Source organism: Rhinoderma darwinii, assembly GCF_050947455.1.
Source record: "Rhinoderma darwinii isolate aRhiDar2 chromosome 11 unlocalized genomic scaffold, aRhiDar2.hap1 SUPER_11_unloc_7, whole genome shotgun sequence".
In the NCBI taxonomy this organism is placed as follows: Eukaryota; Metazoa; Chordata; class Amphibia; order Anura; family Rhinodermatidae; genus Rhinoderma; species Rhinoderma darwinii.
The window spans coordinates 33,501-56,982 of NW_027461859.1; the positions used below are offsets into that span (position 1 = coordinate 33,501).

The following is a 23,482-nucleotide window of genomic DNA, read 5'->3' on the forward strand; positions in this document are numbered from 1 at the left end:
CCCACATATAGCCCACCCCTATAGAAAGTGGCCTAAAAAAATAGCTCCCCTATAGATAGTGCTCTACATATAGCCCAGCCCTGTATAGTCTCACATATAGCTCCCCCTGTATATAGTTCCCCGCATATAGACCCCCTGTAAATAGTGCCCCACATCCCCACATATAGACCCCCCTGTAGACAGTGGCCCAAATATAGACCCCCTGTAAATAGTGCCCCACATCCCCACATATAGACCCCCCTGTAGACAGTGGCCCAAATATAGACCCCCCTGTATATAGTGGCCCACATCTCCATATATAGACCCCCCTGTAGACAATGGCCCAAATATAGACCCCCTGTATGTAGTGGCCCTCATATAGACCACCCCAGTATATAGTGGCCCAAATATAGACCGCCCTGTATATAGTGGCCCACATCCCCACATATAGACCCCCCTGTAGATTGTGCCCCACATCCCCACATATAGATCCTCCCCTGTATATAGTGCCCCACATCCCTACATATAGACCACCCCTGTAGATAGTGCCCACATCACCACAAATAGACCCCACTGTATATAGTGGCCCACATATAGACGAGCCCCCTGTAGATAGAGCCACCACTATAGATAATGCTACTCACAGTTTTATGAGAAAAAAAACTTTACATACTCACATGACCCCGTTCCCACCCTGTCCGCTGACAATGCTGACATGCTCTTGTAGTGTCCTGACAATACCATAGAGGAGTATTGTTTACATTGTAATGCATTGAACATAATGTTATATGTTGTGTTATGCTGCCACCTAGTGATGCAGAATTGTCATTACAATCTATTTTTCCAGCCTGTAAAGGGTGTGGCTGGAGAGGAGGGTCTGAGGCAGTTCCCATGAGGCTTTGCAGCAGAAAGTGGTAGAGGAGTCGGTTCCAGGAGAGGAACGAGAGAAGACAGCCTGTGAGGAGAGCTGAGATAATACTGGGCCTCACAGCATATTTAGTTCAGAAAGCTTCTGGCCTGAACTAGAAATTAATACAGGGAAACAAACCTCCTTAAAGAGAAGGAAAGCAAGAGAGAAGAAAGTTCATTTTGCTGCTTGCAGATAGGAAACTGTCTCAGCCTGACTCATCCCGCCTGCCCTAGCTGGATAATAACTTCTATGTGGAGCCGAGCTGCAGCCTGCAATCTTCCAGTAAAGAAACTGTGAGTTATTATTATACCAAGTTACATCACCGTCTCCTGCGTGTTACTCTGCACTGCACCCACTAACAACAAGGGCACCCCATATCCCATCCACCAGGAGACAGCACCACAGGGTGTGCCCCAGGGGGAATCAACAACTACCACCCATACATATGCAGATCCCCCTCCTTCACTGTGCCAGCTCCGCAGGAGTGTGAGAGGACTACAGCCACCGTGAGTACTACAACTCCCAACATTGGTCTCCGCACTTTCCCTCATCCCCATCGGGCTGTTGCACATAAATTGGCGTCACGAACAGGATTAACACACCTCTGTGCCTGCTAAAGAGACTTTATTGTTGCAAGAAATGATCACCAGCACATGTGGGGTTAAGCAGCCATCTTGGAAAGACTGTGTGTTACTTATGGAACTTGTGATGGAAATTGCTGTACTGACAGTGAATGTGATTAGAGACTTTTACATTGAATTGATCATTGTTTTAGCAGAAGAAAAGTGACATTAGAGACTGTTTGCATTGAATTGTTTGCTGCATCACAACTGCTCTTAGCTCCACCCCCGCTCACTTGAAGGCGGGAAAGCAGAGAATCTGCCCAGCAACAGCAAGGAACCTCATGTTACAGACCACTACAGTGGAACCAAAGTTCCTACCTACTGTTGCAGTGGGAAAGGAGGAACCACCGGAAGTAGATGGGCGCCGCCATCTTGAAAAGTACAGAATCTGAGTCACAGCGGCCGCTTATTTTCCAAAAAGACAGAGAAAGAGGTTCCAGCTCCAAAACAGTGAGTACCGCTGAAAGTTTTTACAATTCAGCCCAAGTAAAGATGAACTTGTCGCATCAGTGAGCACAAATAAGAGACTTACTACACATTCTGCTACTGAGCATCTCGTTGCTAGGGGCAACGATAGGAATTTATATTAGAAATGTCTGACGACAGCGATAACGGCTCCCCCAGCCGAGGTGGATCACCCACAACCAGGCATATGATGCCACTGACCATGCCGTATTATTTTGGAGCACCCTGGCTCCCCCGCTACAAAGGTGAATCACATACCCTGAGAGAATTTAAAGGGAAAATGCTTGCTATGTTCCGGTTATATCCAGTGTCAACAGAACAGAAGGTGGAAATTCTCATTGGCCAGCTAGGGGGCGCTGCATTGAGAGAGGTAAAGTCATGGCCTCATTCAGAAAGAAAGACAGTAGAACAGATTCTTGAAAGACTACTGGTCACCTTTGAAACCAGGACGGTATCAGAATTAAAAATGCGCTTCTTTAGCAAGAAACAACAGCCCGGTGAGTCCCTTAGAGACTATGCTTTATCCCTACAGGAGGCACTGAGGGCCGTTATAGAAGTGGACCCACGTGAAGCACAGAATGCAGATAACACACTGCGGGAGCAGTTTATTGAAGGAGCTGAAACAAAGTCTCTGAAATGTCAACTAAAAATGCTGTCTGCTCAACATCCTGAAAGTACGTTCCTGGATTTTAAAGAATTGTCCATCAGAATCCTGGGGGTAGAACTCAACCAAGAATCAACCAAATTTGCTGTGTGTCCTGCTGACAGTTATGGAGATGCTAAGCTCATGTGTCCTGTGTCTCCAGGAAATACTCTCCTTGCTGCCCAGGGTGCACAAGTACAGATTCCAGATGCAGTGGCTGATTTAAAGGACCAAGTCGCAATCCTGACTAAGAGCTTGGAGAAGGTGTGTCATAAGCTTGAACAGTTAGAGATGCGTCCTCAGCCAGAGTGTGATTCCCCACAGCATAGGAGTCGTCCTACTGACAGTGCGAGCAAGGGATACTACAGGAGATCTGGAAGATTGCCTACAGACAGGTTTGATACTCATGGAAGGCCCATCTGCAGACACTGCCACAAAAGTGGTCATGTGGAGAGAGAGTGCTGGCGGTCAAAAGAACATCCCTCGGGTGGAAGAACACTAGGTCCAGAAGATCCAAATTGGCTGACCAGGTATGTCGGGCCCCATCCATTAGTCACCATCCACATTAATGGGGTACCCCTTACAACTCTGCTGGACACTGGTTCGCAAGTCACCGCCATACAGAAAGCCATGTTTGAGAAATACTGTAGCAGCGACCTATTGATGCAGCCACCAGAAGTTTGGCTGAATGTTATTGCAAGCAATGGTCAGACAGTACCCCTGCAAGGTTACTGGGAACCCACCGTTCAAGTGGGAGAGACTAACCTAACACAGCAAGGTGTGATCGTAGTAAAGGTCCATGATGAAGACATGCCTCCAGTGGTGCTCGGAATGAACATCCTAAGGAATTTTTATGGGGAAATGCTAGATGCCCTACACCGATCCCTGCCAACAGCTTCACACTCTGCGCAGAAAGTAATCCAACAGACTATTCGTGTGCTGTGCGCTCAGCAGAAGTTTGCCAACGTCAGAGGAGAGATCTGCCGTGCCCGCATTAGAGATGTCCGTCCAGTGATCCTGAAACCCGGTACCGAAACCCTGCTGTGGTGCCATGCTCGCCCAGGGATACGAGGCCAAGACTACCAAGCCTTAGTAGAACCCCTCCATCATGAAGAACATCCTATGGTGCTTGCTGCAAGAAGTCTAGTGACCGTTTCCAACGGAAAGGTACCCATCCGCCTCTTGAATCTGAGTGACATCCCTGTGGAATTAAAGAAATACTACTCTGTTGCCCAGTTATTACAGGTCACATTCCAAGACATTGTGGAAGTTCCAACAGTTGCTGCCCAACAGTCCACTCAAATACAGAGTACACAAGAAGAGAATTCATCTACACCATGGTGGTCAGAAATTTGTGTTGGGGATATTTCCACGCCTGCTGAACAAATTGAAGGAGTATTGGAAGTCTCAAGAGAATACCATCAGGCCTTCAGTAAACATCCCCTGGACTTCGGGAAGACCAGCATAATGAAGCACAATATCCCAACTGGCTCTCATCCTCCAATTAAAGAGAGATACCGGCCCATACCACCCACTATGTACCAACCTGTCAAGAAGATGATAAAAGAAATGAAGGATGCCAAGGTGATTCGGGACAGTCACAGCCCTTGGGCTGCACCTATTGTCTTAGTCAAAAAGAAAGATGGCAAGATGCGATTCTGCGTAGACTACCGGAAAATTAACAATATAACCCACAAAGATGCCTATCCTCTACCACGCATAGAAGAGTCCTTGACTGCTTTGGGAAAAGCTGCTTATTTCTCCACCCTGGATTTGACAAGTGGGTACTGGCAGGTACCTATGGCCCCAGAAGACATTGAGAAGACAGCATTTACCACTCCCATGGGCCTATTTGAATTAAATTGCATGCCCTTTGGACTCTGTAACGCACCTGGAACTTTTCAGAGGTTGATGGAGCGCTGTCTGGGCCACAAGAACTTTGAGACTGTTCTGCTGTATTTGGATGACGTGATCATCTACTCTAAGTCCTATGAAGACCACCTACAACATCTGGCTGAGGTCTTCCAGGTTCTCATTAAGCATGGTCTCAAGGTGAAACCCTCCAAGTGCCATCTGCTGAAGCCACAAGTCAACTACTTGGGACACGTTGTTAGCTCTGAGGGTGTGATGCCTGACCCAGAAAAGATTGCTGTTGTGAAGGATTGGCCTACTCCCACCAGAGTAAAAGAGGTGAGAAGTTTCCTGGGATTCGCAGGTTATTACAGGCGCTTTATACACTATTTCGCCCAGATTGCAGAGCCTCTACAAGAGCTTCTTAGAGGACACTCAAAGGAACATCTGAAAAGACCAATTCCTATTGAATGGACTGAGGATCAAGAGATTGCCTTCCAGCTGCTGAAACAGAAGCTGATTGAGCCACCCATCCTTGGTTATCCAGACTACAGTCAACCTTTCTGCCTCTACACGGATGCCAGCAAGAAAGGTCTTGGAGCCATCCTGACCCAAATGCAAGAGGGAAGAGAACGGGTAATAGCCTTTGGCAGCCGAGGGCTTAAAGGGACTGAACGAAATGACCAAAATTACAGCTTGTTCAAATTGGAGTTCCTCGCGTTAGTGTGGGCTGTAACCGAGAAGTACAAAGACTACCTCGTGGCAACACCATTTGTGGTCTACACAGACAACAACCCCCTTGCACATCTGAACACAGCCAGGCTGGGAGCCCTAGAGCAAAGGTGGGCATCTCGTCTTGCAAACTACGACTTCGTGGTCAAGTACAGAACCGGCAAATCCAATGAGAATGCGGACGCATTATCCCGCCTGCCAACCGATGAAGTACCTGCTCAGAATGAAGAACACTGGGAAGAAGTAGAAATGCCATCCTTCTACACCCGCTTCACACAGCAGAACACAATCACCATCATGGAGAAAGGACTTTGCTCGCAGCAACAGAGTTCAGAATCACTCCAAGAGAAGGAGCAATGGATTAAACTTCAAGCAGAGAGTCGGGTGATGGGAGAGCTGCAAGATTTTCTCGTTAGTAGAAGAGTACCTGAGAGACTTCGTCGTGGCAATGTAGACCCTGAATTAATCCGTCTCTGGAGACAGAGGAGACGACTCTTCATAAAAAAAGGTCTGATGCTACGCAGCGCTCTGGATCCCATCACTGGTGACCGTCTACATCAAGTAGTAGTACCCCGTCGAGATGCAAGAACAGTACTAGAAGCCTACCATGACAGATCGGGACACTTCGGTGTACAAAAAACAGAGGCCACAATCTGCAGACGCTTCTATTGGATAGGAATGCGTGAAGATATTGAGAATTGGTGCAGAGAGTGTCAAGCTTGTGCTCTAAGCAGAGGTGAAAAACATGATCAGAAGGCTCCATTACATCCCATCGTAAGTCACCGACCTTTGGAGATCGTGGCCATAGATCATGTCAAATTTGAGCCTAGCAGATCTGGATACACATATGCAATGACCATCATCGACCACTACACCAAGTTTGCGGTTGCAGTACCTGTCCGAGACTTGACAGCCAAAACCACTGCCGCTGTTTTCTGGAGATACTTCATGCTACCCTATGGATGTCCTGAGAAGATCCTGACTGACAGAGGGTCAGCATTTGAATCTCAGCTATTCCAAGAACTGTGTTCTCTCTACAGTTGTCAGAAGCTCTGTACAACAGCTTACCACCCACAAGGCAATGGCCTCTGTGAAAAGATGAACCAGACGCTTATAGAGATGCTGAGGACTGTGCCATCTCACAGGAGGACTAATTGGCCAACCCTGCTACCAGAGTTAGTTTACATGTACAACAACACTGTACACTGTTCCACTGGGTACACTCCCTACTACCTCATGTTTGTTCGTCAGGGCAAATTACCAGCTGACTTAGACCTGGATGTGTCAGTGCCTGATGCCATCAACCCGTTGCCACGAACCGATTGGGTGAGTGACCACCAGAGACGTCTGGCTGATGCCAACAAAATAGTTGAAAGTCGAATGGAGGAAGCCCGCAAGAAGCAACAAATGGACTTTGACTTGCATGCTAGAGCCGAGCCTTTTCAGATTGGTGATCATGTTTGGCTCAAGAATAATCACAGAACGAGCAAACTGGACACCAAGTGGGAAACAGAACCGTACACCATCAAAGCCATCCCATATCCTGACACAGCCGTGTACGAAATAGTGAAAGAAGGCCGAGCACCTCAAGTAGTCCATCGTAACAGACTTAAATTGTGTCAAAAAGAGTTTGTTCCTGCAGAGGCTGAAATCGTTGAGAAACCTCCTGTTGTTGAGAAACTTTTACCGTCACCAGAGACACAGATGCCTGTTTTTTCTCCTTTGGATTGGTTCTTTGGGCCTTTAATTTCCTTCATTGTCCCTGACAAAAGTGTTCCGGATCAAGTTGAGACTCCGATAACATCACAGCCAGGGTCTTCAGCCAGCCCAGAGCAACAGATGAACCCAGAACCAACTTTCTTCGAGGAAGAACCTATTAGAAGACCAGAGAGGAGCACCAGGGGTAAATTACCCGCCAGGTATCTCGACTAACTGTTTCATCATAGAATTGAACATTTTCTCTACCTCATACTTTTTACTTGAACATTGAATGACTTTGCTATATTTACCCAAGTTATTCCGTGCCGAACTTTTGGACACTGTCCCGGTTGGGTTAAGAACTCTTGTACCCCACAAGTTTATATGAGGAATCCACATCCCTGTTCCCCAACAGTTGATACAGGAACTTTACATTGAACAAGAGTCGTCGCCCATATTCCTTATTCTAGTGCCTTAAAGGACTGATGAGACTCTTCGTGAAAGTAATATATTGCACTGTTTTAATATATGCTTGATATGTGCCTGACTTTTCCATTCCTAGGGTTGCAGTTCCTCCATCGTTGCAGACGCCGAGGACGGCTTTTGTTAAAGCAGGGGTGTATGTAGTGTCCTGACAATACCATAGAGGAGTATTGGTTACATTGTAATGCATTGAACATAATGTTATATGTTGTGTTATGCTGCCACCTAGTGATGCAGAATTGTCATTACAATCTATTTTTCCAGCCTGTAAAGGGTGTGGCTGGAGAGGAGGGTCTGAGGCGATTCCCATGAGGCTTTGCAGCAGAAAGTTGTAGAGGAGTCGGTTCCAGGAGAGGAACGAGGGAAGGCAGCCTGTGAGGAGAGCTGAGATAATACTGGGCCTCACAGCATATTTAGTTCAGAAAGCTTCTGGCCTGAACTAGAAATTAATACAGGGAAACAAACCTGCTTAAAGAGAAGGAAAGCAAGAGAGAAGAAAGTTCATTTTGCTGCTTGCAGATAGGAAACTGTCTCCGCCTGACTCATCCCGCCTGCCCTAGCTGGATAATAACTTCTATGTGGAGCCAAGCTGCAGCCTGCAATCTTCCAGTAAAGAAACTGTGAGTTATTATTATACCAAGTTACATCACCGTCTCCTGCGTGTTACTCTGCACTGCACCCACTAACAACAAGGGCACCCCATATCCCATCCACCAGGAGACAGCACCACAGGGCGTGCCCCAGGGGGAATCAACAACTACCACCCATACATATGCAGATCCCCCTCCTTCACTGTGCCAGCTCCGCAGGAGTGTGAGAGGACTACAGCCACCGTGAGTACTACAACTCCCAACATTGGTCTCCGCACTTTCCCTCATCCCCATCGGGCTGTTGCACGTACATATGTCTCTATGTTAGTGTATATATATATTTATGCCTCTGTGTGTGTTTATATATGTGTGGGTATAGTCAGGGCCGTCGTCAGCACCCGGCGAACCCGGGCAAGTTCCGGGGCCCATTACCCTTGGGGGGGCCCACTCGGCCGCCGGGTGCTGTCACTGCTGTCATCACGGTATCACTGTCCATATATGGACAGTCCGTGAAAATCATGGACAGTCCGTGAAATGAGAGGACTTTTGGCAACTGTCCGGAATAAAAAGAATGCGTCCGTGATTTCTATATTTTTTTGTTGTGCAAGGAGCTGCGCATATGCAAGTTGTGGCTGCGTGATGACCTCTCATGTAGAACATTGTTAGCAGCCTTCCCAGCCTCCGCGCACCACGTCTCGTGTGTAGTACTAGCAGGGGTCTCCTGCCCGCCAGAGAGGACAACGGAGAGGAGGAAATTCGACAGCGGAGAGAGTGCGGCTTGGCTGGGACCTGACAGGTGACACAGGAGAATCTATGCAGAACAGGACGCTGGGCTGCCGTTACTTCAGCTTGTACTGCTGATATGTGAAGCCCCTGCCCGGTGGCTTGCTCTGTATCTAATTCACTGCCCAGCAGCTGTACAGGTCAGCAGCACCCGGCTCCTTCACTGTGTCTGCACCACTGACCCGCATAGCTGCTGCTAACCCTGTACAGCCCAGCAGGGGCGTAGCTAAAGGCTCATGGGCCCTGGTGCAAAAATTCAGCTTGGGCCCCCCCCCGTCCCCCGCAACTTCACTTTATGGCCGTGGCCCACCTATAACTTACAGCTGCATTGCTGGGTTTCTTAAGTGAACCATTGATGCAGCATTAGCAGCCAGAGGCGTTGCAACGGTCAGAAAAGATCATGGGCACAAAGTCAAAGACATATACTTTGTACCGCCCATACCCCTAAATAATGCAGCTCCCAATAAGTGTCAAATACCAGTTCTACACAGTGAATAGTGAGCATAGTACAGTTACATCCAGTGACTTACATGTGACTTCTCTTCTCGACTTCTTCCAAGTTCCAGTCATGACTCGTTTTTGCGCACACACTTCCTATTCTGTAGCTACCCGCAGTGCTTCTACAGAGTTAGGCTATGTTCACACAGGGCGGAAACGCTGTGGCGCAGGGAATTCTGGACGAAAAACCGCACCAAATTGTGGTGCAGTTTTTCGGCCGCAAAGACCGCTGCGGAAAATGAAACATAAAAATGTGATACTTTTACATAGCCATGGCGACGCATCCCTCTGCTGTCCTGCATGCTGGTCGCCTGGGATGATGTTTTATCCCATACGACCGATGCAGCCTCTGATTGGGTGTAACAGTCACATGGGATGTCCCAGGAGGCCGGCCTGGATGAAGAAACACAGAATTCTGGATAAGTATACGTTTTGGGTTTAATCGCTGCTTTTCCACCACAAAAAAACAGCTGCTATTTGTTGCGGGTTTTACATTCCCATTGATTTAAATGGAGAAAACACGTAAAAAAAATAAATCAATTGACATGTTGCGGATTAAAAATCGCACCGCAGGTAAATTTCTGAGCAGATTTTCCGCTCGTCATTTACACAGCGTGTGGAGGAGATGTGATTATCTCATCCACTCTGCTACTACTGTATTATCCTGCAGATTTTTCAGTACGAAAGCGGCGATACCAAATAAGTATAGTTTCTTAATTTTCCCTACGTTTGCACAATAATAATCGCCACATTCCAAGAGACCTAACCTTTTTTATTTTTCCGCCTATATAGCCATATGTGGTCTTGTTTTTTGCACGACAAAGTGTAGTTTGCGTTGGCACTATTTTGCGTCACGTGGAACTTATTGATCAACTTTTATTTTATTTTATTGGGGGGGAAATAAAAAGAAAATGCATTTTTGCTGTTGTGTTTTTTAAGTGTTTTTGTCTGCCATTCACCTGGCGGTTTAATTAATGTGTTAACTTTATTGCTCGAGTTATGATCATGGCGATACCTTATGTGTATTTTTTTTTCACACTTTAAGGGGTTAAACTGCCAGAATTGTTCTCTACAATTTCGGCAGGAGCCAGGCTGTGTCTAGTCTTATAGGTACACTGGCAGTACTCACAAGATCCAAGAGACTAATATATCAGTCACGATGCGGGAACTAGCACCTGCTTGTGACGGATATTGTTCATCGTTAAGGGGTTAAAGGTACGGTATTCTTATCTTGGGCATTTATGGAATACGCATAGGATATATGCCATAAATGCCTAAAAAGTGCTGGTCTCACCTATGTGATCGTCACCTATCAGCAGAATTCTTCATACACTTCAATAGGGAGGTGGTTGCGCTTGCGTGCAGCCATATCTCCACTGAAGTATATGGAGATTACGGCGGGCAGGAATTGGCGGACAGGGGTCTGCTGATGGGTGAGGATCCCATAGGTGGTACTTATGGCATATACTGTAAATAGGAATACCTCTTTAAGAAAGTAATAACATACTTGTTGAATACAATTGGTGAGGAGAACTACAACTCACAGCAGGTCCTGAAAACCTACAGGTATCATGGCATGCGTGGAGTTATAGTTCCCCATGCAGGGGAAGGGCATAACAGACAGTAGTTTCTTTGCAAAGTACTGGGGACACACTTTTTTCTTATAAGCTGCTGCAGTGCTGCCTGGCTCTTACCTTGGAGTCTGACTATTTCTCTGCTCAGCTCTGTGAGCCGTGATGCAATATGATTGGACCGGGGGAGGGGGGTTGAAAAGTTAAATCCACCAGGACTCATGAGGCACCTCCTGCTGCTGCTAGGACCACGACAATTCCCCCCTATACAGTGCACAGTCTACATGCTGGCCGCCGTGTACACAGCCTAGTGCAGACTAGTGCGGGCCCCCCTGGCTTGCGGGCCCGGTCGCAACTGCGACCACTGCGACCCCTATAGCTACGCCACTGGTCGGAATGCTTTTAGCTATCCAAGCGATTCTGAGATTGTTTTCTCGTGACACATTGGACTTGATTAGAGATGAGCGAACCGGGACAACCGAACCCGGTTTTGGTCCGAACATCCGGAAAAGTTCGGTTCGCAGCGAATCCGAACTTCACCGGGTTCGGCCGAACCCGTTTTGACCGAACCCGTTCAAAAATATTATACAAATCGGCAGCCACTTGTCTCTATCAATCACTGATAGAGAAAAGAGGCTGCTGATTAAAAATAAAATAAAAAGCATTTCATACGTACCCGGTCGTTGTCTTGGTGACGAGTCCCTCTTCTTAGTACAGTCCGACCTTCTTTTTTGACGCGGCAGCCTGTGATTGGCTGCAGAGGCCTCTGCAGCCTGTGATTGGCTGCAGAGGCCTCTGCAGCCTGTGATTGGCTGCAGCGGTCACATGGGCTGTATTGTCATCCAGGAATGTCGGACCAGATGTCGAGAGGGAACGGCCAGGAGACCGGACTGGAGGAAGCAGAAAGTTCTCGGTAAGTATGAACGTCTTTTTTTTTTACAGGTTACTCTATATTCTGATCGGTAGTCACTGTCCAGGGTGCTGAAACAGTTACTGCCGATCAGTTAACTCTTTCAGCACCCTGGACAGTGACTATTTACTGACGTCGCCTAGCAACGCTGCCGTAATGACGGGTGCACACATGTAGCCACCCGTCATTACGGGGCTTCATGCACACGACCGTAAATACACCCGTTATTACGTGTCGTAATTATGACCCGAAATAGCGGGCCCATAGACTTCTGTTAGCCACGGGTACCTTCCCGTTTTCTCACGGGAAGGTGCCCGTGCCGTTAAAAAGATAGAACATGTTCTATTTTTTTATTTTACGGGCCGTGCTCCTATACTTTATAATGGGAGCACGGCTCGGAAAAACGACCGGCTGCCCGTGGCCGGCCGTGCGCATCTCCTGAAATACTCTGTGCTGCCTTAAACTCTGTGGACAGGTCAGGATCCTGTTTCCTTTAAATGCTGCTAGGGAACCCGCTCGATCCACTATATAAGGCTGCGCTACAGTGCAGCATTTAAAAGAAACAGGATCCTGACCTGTCCACAGAGTTTAAGGCAGCACAGAGTATTTCAGGAGATGAGCGTGCAGATTCAGTGCTGCTGTGAACTCTGCCAATCATGTGAAGGTGTTATTGAGGACAGGAGTGGAGGCGAGGTAACAGACTGAGAGCTACGTAATGGTAAGAGCAGAGTTCACAGCAGCACAGAATCTGCACGCTCCTCTCCTGAAATACTCTGTGCTGCTGTGAACTCTGCTCTTACCATTACGTAGCTCAGTCTGTTACCTCTCCACCACTCCTGTCCTCAATAACACCTTCACATGATTGGCAAGTCACCACCCCGCACAAGATCCGCACGCTCATCTCCTGAAATACTCTGTGCTGCTGTGAACTCTGCTCTTACCATTACGTGGTGACTTACCAATCATGTGAAGGTGTTATTGAGGACAGGAGTGGAGGAGAGGTAACAGACTGAGAGCTACGTAATGGTAAGAGCAGAGTTCACAGCAGCACTGAATCTGCACGCTCATCTCCTGAAATACTCTGTGCTGCCTTAAACTCTGTGGACAGGTCAGGATCCTGTTTCTTTTAAATGCTGCACTGTAGCTTAGCCTTATATAGTGGATCGAGCAGGTTCCCCAGCAGCATTTAAAAGAAACAGGATCCTGACCTGTCCACAGAGTTTAAGGCAGCGCAGCACAGAGTATTTCAGGAGAGGAGCGTGTGATTGGCTGCAGAGGCCGGTGCAGCCTGTGATTGGCTGCAGAGGCCGCTGCAGCCTGTGATTGGCTGCAGAGGCCGTCACGTGGGATGAAGCGTCATCCCTGGAGGCCGGCCTTCTGACGTCATCCTGACGTGCGTGACCGCCACTACAGCCTGTGATTGGCTGCAGCGGTGACATGGTTGAAACGTCATCGCTAGAGGCCGGACAGGAGGAATGTAAGTATGAACGTATAATTTTTTTTTTTTATTACATTAAAATTTTATTTTCCGCGCTCCGAGCATGTACTGTCAAGGTTGCTGAAAGAGTTAGTGCAGCCCATTAACTCTATCAGCACCCTGGACAGTACCATGCTCGGCGCACGGAAATTACAGGTTCGGTCCGAACTAGTTCGGTCCGAATCGAACTTTTTTGTGAAATTCGGCGAACTAGCCGAACCGAACTTTTTCTAGGACGTTACAAGGCTTTGAACTTTAACAGCAATTTCTCACATTCTCAAGAAAATTTCAAAAAGCTATTTTTACAGGGGCCAGTTCACTTGTGAAGTGGCTTTGAGGGCCTTATATATTGGAAACCCAAAAAAAGTCACCCCATTTTGAAAACTTCACCCCTCAAAGTATTCAAAACAGCATTTAGAAAATTTCTTAACCCTTTAAACTTTTCACAGGAATTAAAGCAATGTAGGGGTGAAATTTACAAATTTCATATTTTTTGGCAGAAATTAATTTGTAATCCAATTTTCTTTATAACACAGAAAGTTTTACCATAGAAATGCAACCCAATATTTATTGCCCAGATTCTGCAGTTTTAGGAAATATCCCACATGTGGCCGTAGCGTGCTTCTGGACTGAAGCACCGGCCTCTCAAGCAAAGGAGCACCTAGTGGATTTTGGGGCCTTATTTTTATTCGAATATATTTTAGGCACCATGTCAGTAAAACAATACCCCACATGTGGCAATAAACGGCTGTTTGGACACATAGCAGGGCTTAGAAAGGATGGAGCACCATTTGGCTTTTGGAGTTCACATTTAGCAGGAATGGTTTGCGGAGGCCATGTCACATTTAGTAAGCCCATGAGGGGACAAAACAGTGGAAACCCCCCACAAGTGACCCCATTTTGGAAACTATACCCATTGAGGAAATTATCTACGGGTATGCTGAGCATTTTGACCCCCCCCCCAGGTTTTTTGCAGAAATTATTGGAAGTAGGCCCTGAAAATAAAAATCTACATTTTTTCAAAGAAAATGTAGGTTTAGCTAATTTTTTCTAATTTCCACAAGGACTGAAGGAGAAAAAGCAACACATGATTTGTAAAGCAATTTCTTTAGAGTAAAACAGTACCCCACATGTGGTAAAAAACGGCTGTTTGGACACACGGCAGGGCTTAGTAGGGATGCAGCACCATTTGGCTTTTGGAGTTCACATTTAGCAGGAATGGTTTGCGGAGGCCATGTCACATTTACAAAGCCCCTGAGGGGATAAAACAGTGGAAACCCCCCACAAGTGACCTCATTTTGGAAATTACACCCATTGAGGAAATTTTCTAGGGGTATACTGAGCGTTTTGACCACACAGGTTTTTTGCAGAAATTATTGGAAGTAGGCCCTGAAAATAAAAATCTACATTTTTTCAAAGAAAATGTAGGTTTAGCTAATTTTTTCTCATTTCCACAAGTACTGAAGGAGAAAAAGCACCACAAAATTTGTAAAGCAATTTCTCTCGAGTAAAACAGTACCCCACATGTGGTAATAACCGGCTGTTTGGACACACGGCAGGGCTTAGAATGGAAAGAGCGCTATTTGGCTTTTGGAGATCACATTTAGCAGGAATGGTTTGCGGAGGCCATGTCGCATTTGCAAAGCCCCTGAGGGGACAAAACAATGAAAATGTCCAAAAAGTGACTCCATTTAGGAAACTACACCCCTTGAAGAATCCATCTAGGAGTATTGTGAGCATTTTGACCCCATAGATGTTTCATAGAATTTATTAGAATTGGGCAGTGAAAATAAAAACAATCCTTTTTCTTAAATAAGACGTAGCTTTACCGCAAAATTTTTTGTTTTCTCAACAAATAAAGGAAAAAAAGAACACCACATTTGTAAAGCAATTTTTCCCGAGTATGGCAATACCCCATATGTGGTCATAAACTGATGTTTAAATACAGGAAGAAAAAACGGGATACTACCTTGGCAACCCCTTGGGAGTTTGCGTTGGGATTGGCAGCAGCTTTTCTACTACGAATTACATGCCGGTAATTTAAAACCTTGGAGGTGAGCATATATGTGCGTTATCTCCGCTCATTATTTATTGATACCGCAAGTTTGGCGCCGTGTGCTTTTTGTTTCACTTTTAGTATAAACTGCTGTTTGGGCACACGGCAAGGCTCAGAAAGGAAAGAGCGCCATTTGGAGTGCAGATTTTGCTGGATTGGTTTCTGGGCGCCTGTGGGACTAAAACTGTGGAAACCCCCCAGAAGTGAACACATTTTGGAAACTACACCCCTCGATGCATTTACCTAGGGGTGTAGTAAGCATGTTAACCCTGCAGGTGTTTTGTAGAAATTAGTGTGCAATCAATGTTGCATAGTGAAAATTGGATTTTTTTTTCCATAGATATGCCATTATGTGGTGTTCAGCTTGTGCCACCATAACAAGACAGCTCTCTAATTATTCTGCTGGGTTTCCTGGTTTTAGAAACACCCTTCATGTGGCTCTAATCTTTTGCCTGGACATTCGACCAGGCTCAGGCGTGAAAGCGTATCATGCGAAATCGAGGCCTAATTTGGCGATTTATAAAGTATTGGTTCACAATTGCAGAGTCTCAGATGTGAAATAATAAAAAGAAACCCCTGAGAAGTGACCCCATTTGGAAATTGCAGCCCTCAAGGCATTTATTAAGGGGTGTAGTGAGCATTTTCATCCCACAGGTCTTTTCCATAAATGATTGCGCTGCGGATGGTGCACAGTAAAAATTAATATTTTTCCCTAGATATGCCATTTCAGTGGCAAATATGTCATGCCCAGCTTATGCCATTGGAGACACACACCCCAAAAATTGTTAAAAGGGTTCTCCCGGGTATGACATTGCCATAAATTTGGAAGGAAACTGTTGTTTGGGCACACTGTAGGGTTCAGATGGGTGGGAGCGCCATTTGGCTTTTGGAGCGTGGAATTTGTTTGGTAATAGTTTTGTTTGGAGTCTTACTGGTGTTTCCGTTTATAATGTGGGGCATATGTGAGCTGGGCAGAGTACATCAGGGGCATAGTCGGGGTACAATAATCGGGTAAAAAAAACGATAAAATAATCCATAGATGTGTGTTACGCTGTGAAGCAATCCTTTCTACACAGGCCAGTGTCGCACTGATATATGGCGTCCTTTCTTATGCCCCTTTTGGTCCACACTCCGCACATTTGCAGTTTGGGGAATTTTGCTGTGAAGTGTTGTCCTGGTATAAAACGGGCACCCTCGCTTCCAGCAGATATGTTTTGTCGTGGAAATACATCGCTCAAAATATATCAGACTGAAATTTATACGAGTCCCAACAGACTCTCAAGGCCAGACTCCATTAGTCAGAATCCTAATTAGGATATTTCACCGATATATATCGAGAGAGGAGAAGAAAACACACAGACACGCTGAAATGTTCAAAATGCTCCTCTGAAGGATTTATTAGCAAACTCAAACTGTTAAACTGAAATTCAGAAGGGGTGTAGGCTTGAGGTAAACCAATCAGAGACAATGTAACAATATTTGTTATTCAGTAAAACGCATACAATAAAATACATCATTATAATTCTTCACACATTATGTTTACAAGTGTCTTATCTCTCTCTTGGACAGAATGTCCTCGTGGAGATGGGGGAGACCTTCCCTCACGCATACTTGCCATCCTCCCATCTCACTCCCTGTCCATCTTCGCATGGGAACCAAGGTCAAAGATAAAACATACGAAATCAACATTACTTGTATTAAAGGAACAATGACTTTTCTATTCACTACAAAAGAACCAAGATGGGAACTCCAGACAAGATGGGAACTCCAGACAAGATGGGAACTCCAGACAAGACGCGGCTGCACGAAACTAAATCATTTAAACATTATCATCACTTTCACATATTACATATCTTAGTAATTCGGCATCCTGCTTGATAATTCACAATGTAATTTCATACAGAGAATATAAGCAAATAAATCATAATTCACAGTTTGGGCCCTCCCCTTCCTGGTTCCCTAATTTTAGATTCTTGATAAATCGCCTCTTGAAACAGAAGAAATGTTCCCCTCGGGCACAACTGCATATTTTTTATTTCCTGACTTATTGGAGCCATAACTAATTTTATTTTTTCATAGACGTAGTGGTATGAGGGCTGTTTTTTTGCGGGACGAGCTGTAGCGATTATTGGTACCATTTTGGGGTGCATGCAACTTTTTGATCGCCTTTTATCCTATTTTTTGGGATGCCAGGTAAACAAAAAAACGCATTTCTGGCACAGCTTTTTTAGGTTTTTTTATACAGTGTTCACCATGCGTTATAAATTACATGTTACCTTTATTCTGCGGGTCAGTACAATTCCGGCAATACCTAATTTATAGAACTTTTTTATGTTTTACAACTTTTTGCACAATAAAATTACTTTTGTAAAAATAATGTATTTTTTCTGTCGTCAAGTTGTGAGAACCATAACTTTTGAATTTTTTTGTCGACGGAGCTGTATGAGGGCTTATTTTTTACGAGACGAGCTATAGTGTTTATAGGTACCATTTTTGGATACGTGCGACTTTTTGATCACTTTTTATTCTAATATTTATAGAGCAAAGTGACCAAGAAACAGAAACTCGGGTATAGTTTTTTACTGTTTTTTTTTACGCTGTTCACCGCGTGCAATAAATAATATAATATTTTTATACCTCAGGTTGTTACGGTCGTGGCGATACCAAATACGTATGGTTTATTTATTTTTTTTAATAATAATATAGGACTTGATAAGAGAAAAAGGGCGATTGTGTCTTATTTTATTACTTGAAACTTTTATTGTTTTCAAACTTTTATTTTTTTTTCACTTTTTTTTACACTTTTTTATACTTTCTTTTACACTTTTTTTCAAGTCCCACTAGGGGACTTGAAGTTCCAACTGTCTGATGTTTTTTTTCTAATACATTGCACTATCTACAAAGTGCAATGTATTAGATCTGTCAGTTATTCACTGACAGCAAGCCGATTAGGCTTCGCCTCCCGGCGGGGCCTAATCGGCTTCCGTAATGGCAGAGCAGGAGGCTATTGTGTCTCCTGTTGCCATAGCAGCAGTCGCCAGTCCTGATTGCCTGTCAGGGCTGGTGATCTGCTAGTAACCACTACGATGCACCAATCGCTTTCGATTGCTGCATCGAAGGGGTTAATGGCAGGGATCGGAGCTACCTCTGGTTCCTGCCATTACAGGTTGATGTCAGCTGTAACATCCAGCTGACTTCCACCGCTGATGACGCCGGATCAGTTCCTGAGCCGGCGCCATCTTGTCGGCGGCCATGGAAGCCGATCAGGCTCCGCCGCCGGGCGGATCTTGACCGACTTCCGTGCTAGGCAGACCGGGAGGCCAGTATTAGGCCTCCGGTTGCCATTGCAGCCAACGGAGCCCCGGCAATGTCATTACCGGGGTTCCAATGAGCTGCAAACACCTTAAGTGCAGCACTCGCGTTTGAGCGCTGCACTTAAGGGGTTAATGGCGAGGATCAAAGCTAATTTCGGTCCCCGCCATTACAGCTGGATGTCAGCTGTAAGATACAGCTGAGATCCGGCGATGATGGCACCCAGGGGCGTAGCTAGGGGGGCAGGCGGGGCATGTGCCCCGGGCGCAGCTTAGAGGGGGGCGTCAGCGCCACCTCCTCCTGCACTATAATTGTACCTGTGTCTATAGGACACAGGTACAATTAGAAGCAATGAATGACCAGGCACGTTCCGTGGCCGGCTATTCAGCGCCTTTCCACGAGTGAAGTAACTGGTACCTTTTGTACCAGTGGAGCTTCCGTCGATGAAAGGCGCTGAGTGACAGGGAAAGTCATTCTGCCCAGCCAATCAGCGCCTTTCATAGACGCTGCGTTCAACCCTCAGGAGACCTGCGCAGAAGAGAGCAGGTCTCCATGGCTGCCGGACGGCGTGGGAGCGGGATTAAGGTGAGTTTAAAAATATATATATATATTTTTTAATTGTAATAAAAGTGTGTGGCTGTATCTACGGGGGGGGGGGGGGACGACTTTGTCTACACAGGGGGACTTTGTCTACACGGGGGGACGCCTTTATCTACAAGGGGGACTTTATCTACACAGGGGGGGGCTTTATCTACGGAGGGGGGACTTTATCTACACGGGGGGCTTTATCTACAGGGGTGGGCTATATCAAGGGAACTATATCTACAGGTGGGCTATATCTACAGGGGGGCTATATATACAGGGGGGCTATATCTACAGGGGGGGGCTATATATCCAGGGGTGGGATATATCCAGGGGTGGGCTATATCCAGGAGAACTATATCTACAGGTGGGCTATATCTACGGGGGGGCTTTATCTACACGTGGGGGGCTTTATCTACACGTGGGGTGTCTATCTACAGGGGGGCTATATACTGGGGTGGGCTATCTATGGAGCACCATATACAGGGGTGGGCTATAGCTACAGGTGGGGCTATATAGTATGTAGCCCCCTGTAGATATAGCCCCCCTGTAGATATATCCCACCCCTGTATATAGTCCCCCTGTAGATATAACCCACTCCTGTAGATATAGCCCACCCCTGTAGATATAGCCCACCCCTGTAGATATAGTCCCCCTGTATATAGCCCACCCCTGGATATAGCCCACCCCTGGATATAGCCCACCCCTGGATATATCCCACCCCTGTAGATATAGCCCCCCTGTAGATATAGCCCCCTGTAGATATAGTCCCCCTGTAGATATAGCCCCCCTGTAGATATAGCCCCCCTGTAGATATAGCCCACCTGTAGATATAGTTCTCCTGGATATAGCCCACCCCTGGATATATCCCACCCCTGGATATATAGCCCCCCTGTATATATAGCGCCCCTGTAGATATAGCCCACCTGTAGATATAGTCCCCCTTGATATAGCCCACCCCTGAAGATATAGCCCACCCCTGAAGATATAGCCCCCCTGAAGATATAGCCCCCTTGTAGATATAGCCCCCTGTAGATATAGCCCCCTGTAGATATAGCCCCCCTGTAGATATAGTCCCCCAGTAGATATAGTCCCCCAGTATATATAGTCCCCCAGTAGATATAGCCCAACCCTGTATATAGCCCAACCCTGTATATATAGCCCACCCCTGGATATAGCCCACCCCTGGATATAGCACACCCCCTGAATATAGCCCACCCCCTGGATATAGCCCACCCCTGTAGATAGCCCACCCCTGTAGATATAGCCCCCCTGTAGATATAGTCCCCCAGTAGATATAGTCCCCCAGTAAATATAGTCCCCCAGTAGATATAGCCCAACCCTGTATATAGCCCAACCCTGTATATATAGCCCACCCCTGAATATAGCCCACCCACTTAATATAGCCCACCCCCTGGATATAGCCCACCCCTGGATATAGCCCCCCCTGTAGATATAGCCCACCCCCCCTGTAGATAGCCCACCCCTGTAGATAGCCCACCCCTGTAGATAGCCCACCCCTGTAGATATAGTCCCCCTGTAGATATAGTCCCCCTGTAGATATAGCCCACCCCTGTATATATAGCCCACCCCTGGATATAGCCCACCCCTGGATATAGCCCACCCCTGGATATAGCCCACCCCTGGATATAGCCACCCCCTCTAGATCTAGCCTCCCCTGTAGATCTAACCCCCCCCTGTAGATAGCCCACCCCTGTAGATAGCCCACCCCTGTAGATAAAGCCCACCCCTGTAGATATAGCCCCCAAGTAGATATAGCCCACCCCTGTAGATAGCCCACCCTGTAGATAGCCCACCCCTGTAGATATAGTCCCCCTGTAGACATAGTCCCCCTGTAGATATAGTCCACCCCTGTATATAGTCCCCCTGTAGATATAGCCCACCCATGTATATAGTATCCCACAAATAGCTCCCCCTATAGTGTTCCACAGAAAGCCCACCCCTGTATATAGTATATACAGGGGTGGGCTATCTGTGGAGCACTATATACAGGGGTGGACTATCTAGTGGAGCACTATATACAGGGGTGGACTATATGTACAGGGGGGCTATATACAGGGGTGGGCTATCTGTGAAACACTATATACAGGGGTGGACTATATGTGGAGCACTATATACAAGGGTGGACTATATGTGGAACACTATATACAGGGGTGGGCTATATCTACAGGGGGCTACATACAGGGTTGGGCTATCTGTGAAGCACTATATACAGGGGTCGGCTATATCTACAGGGGGGCTATATACAGGGGTGGGCTATATCTACAGGGGGCTATATACAGGGGTGGGCTATCTGTAGAGCACTATATACAGGGCTGGGCTATATGTACAGGGGGCTATATACAGGGGTGGGCTATCTGTAGAGCACTATAGGGGGAGTTATTTGTGGGACACTATATACAGGGGTGGGCTATATGGGGGCACTGTCTACAGGGGGCTCTATGGCAAGCACTATCTACAGGGGGCACTATCTACAGGGGGCTCTATGGCAGGCACTATCTACAGGGTGCACAGTGTGAGTGGGACACAGTGTATGGTGCTATTATAATTAGAGGTGCAGTGTATGACACTATTATATTTAGGGGCGTAGTGTGTGGTAAAATGATAACTTTATATTTATTTATAGGTGCAGAAATGTTGGAAAAGTGAGAAGCTGAAGACATGTGAGCGGAAAACTGCAGAAATGGTCTGTGACCGGGAGAATTCATCATAGAGGTCTGGACCGGATGGAGAAAAAGAACTAGAATCTGAGACGTCACCGGTGAGTCACTTAATGTAAATGTTTATTCTGCCTCTAATCAGCACTGTAGTTACTGTATGATCTGCAGTGAGATGATGGGTGGTAGGATTATGATAGGATTTATTTTTTGTGAAACAGCATCTCCCAGCATATCCTTACCATTGTTCGGGCCATGCTGGGAGCTGTAGTTTTACACCGTACACACCTATACGGCAGGGGTTGCACTAAATTGAGCTGTATTTGTGCTGGTGTAGTATATATGTACTGAGCTTGCTACTGGGGCTGTATATATGTACTGAGCTTGGTTCTGGTGTTGTGTATAGAACCATATTGCTTGTAAAATGTACAAATGTTTTTATGCTCGCGTTACATAAAAAGAAATGTGGAAAAGAAATGACACGTCGATTGGTAGAGAAAACAAACACGGCGAGGGGGAAGGAGATGTCGGGAAAGAGGTTGGGGGGGGGGCGCCAAACTGAATCTTTGCCCTGGGTGCTGGAGAACCTAGCTACGCCTCTGATGGCACCGACTCAGCTTCTGAGCCGGTGACAAACATTTGGCGTATGGATACGGCAATTTGCGGGAAGTCATAACTTTCCATGGCGTACCCATACGGCAAATGTCGGGAAGGGGTTAATGTAAGGATGTGTACACTTAATTGTGCAGCAACGCTTGTTGTCTCCATTCTATGTCAGTGTGGGAAGTAGATGTCCGGCCTTATGATTTTGTGATATGTGATAGACCCAGAATCCCAATCACCAAACCAAAGAATGTAAAATAAAGACACAAAACATTATAATTGGGTGTTAAATGGTCAAAACGTTTATTATATTATATGACCAAACCCAAAATGGCAAACCTCCGACTCACGAAGAGTCACCCTCCAGCACGCAGGAAAGGAAAAACCCCCTGTGGGGGAAACCTCTAGGGAAACCATGGCTGGAGGATTGCCCTTCCTCTGGGCTTAGAAGGTGCCAAAATAGAATTTGTAACAGAATTTGTACGTTTTCTCAGATTTTCAAGGAAAGACAATACAATGAACGAACGAACGACATAAAACACATAAATCGGCTGATCTGGTTGGCTAGGCGGATGTCTCTCTTCCTGGGCACCCATTAAAATGAATGGGCGATCCACGGATGAGACGGGTCTTCCAGATGCCTCCTTGTAGCATCTGTCTCCGCTCCGGCTAATAGAGAGGCATCTCCTGCTGGAAACCCCCCTCTATTACAGACAACCCGTATGAAGAGGATGGCATCACTGTGATGAAGAAGTGGTCTGGGGTGAAGGGTTTCCCTGCTAGAACCTACAAATTACATCAGGTCGGCATTGGTGGGGAAGTCAAGCTCAAGGTCCTCGGTCCCATCCAATATGGCGCTGAATGTGGCAGTAAAACCTTCTAATATGGAATCTTCTTTATGTCATAAACATTTGTATTTATGACATCAGCGCATTCATCATCATTACTACAGGAGTTTATTACCACTGCCGCCTCGTTCATTGTGACGTCACCCACAGTGGTCTGAAGTGTTAACCCTTTACTGACTGGCAGTGTACT

The 23,482-nt window shown here is 46.3% G+C and overlaps 1 protein-coding gene across 1 annotated transcript; it reads left to right on the forward strand.

Moving 5' to 3' along the window:
* The first annotated feature begins 1,564 nt into the window (after positions 1-1,564).
* On the forward strand, positions 1,565-17,127 carry LOC142698085 (uncharacterized). The gene is made up of 2 exons (XM_075847780.1): positions 1,565-3,150; positions 16,839-17,127. Exons 1-2 carry the CDS (start codon positions 2,105-2,107, stop codon positions 17,125-17,127), a joined length of 1,335 nt encoding a protein of 444 aa, XP_075703895.1. The 5' UTR covers positions 1,565-2,104.
* Positions 17,128-23,482: the final 6,355 nt, after the last annotated feature.

Coding starts and splice junctions, on each gene's coding strand:
- LOC142698085 (XM_075847780.1), top strand. CDS start 2,105: ATGTCTGACGACAGCGATAACGGCTCCCCCAGCCGAGGTGGATCACCC. Junction 3,151..16,838: donor GATCCAAATTGGCTGACCAG/GTATGTCGGGCC, acceptor TCTCTTGGACAG/AATGTCCTCGTGGAGATGGG.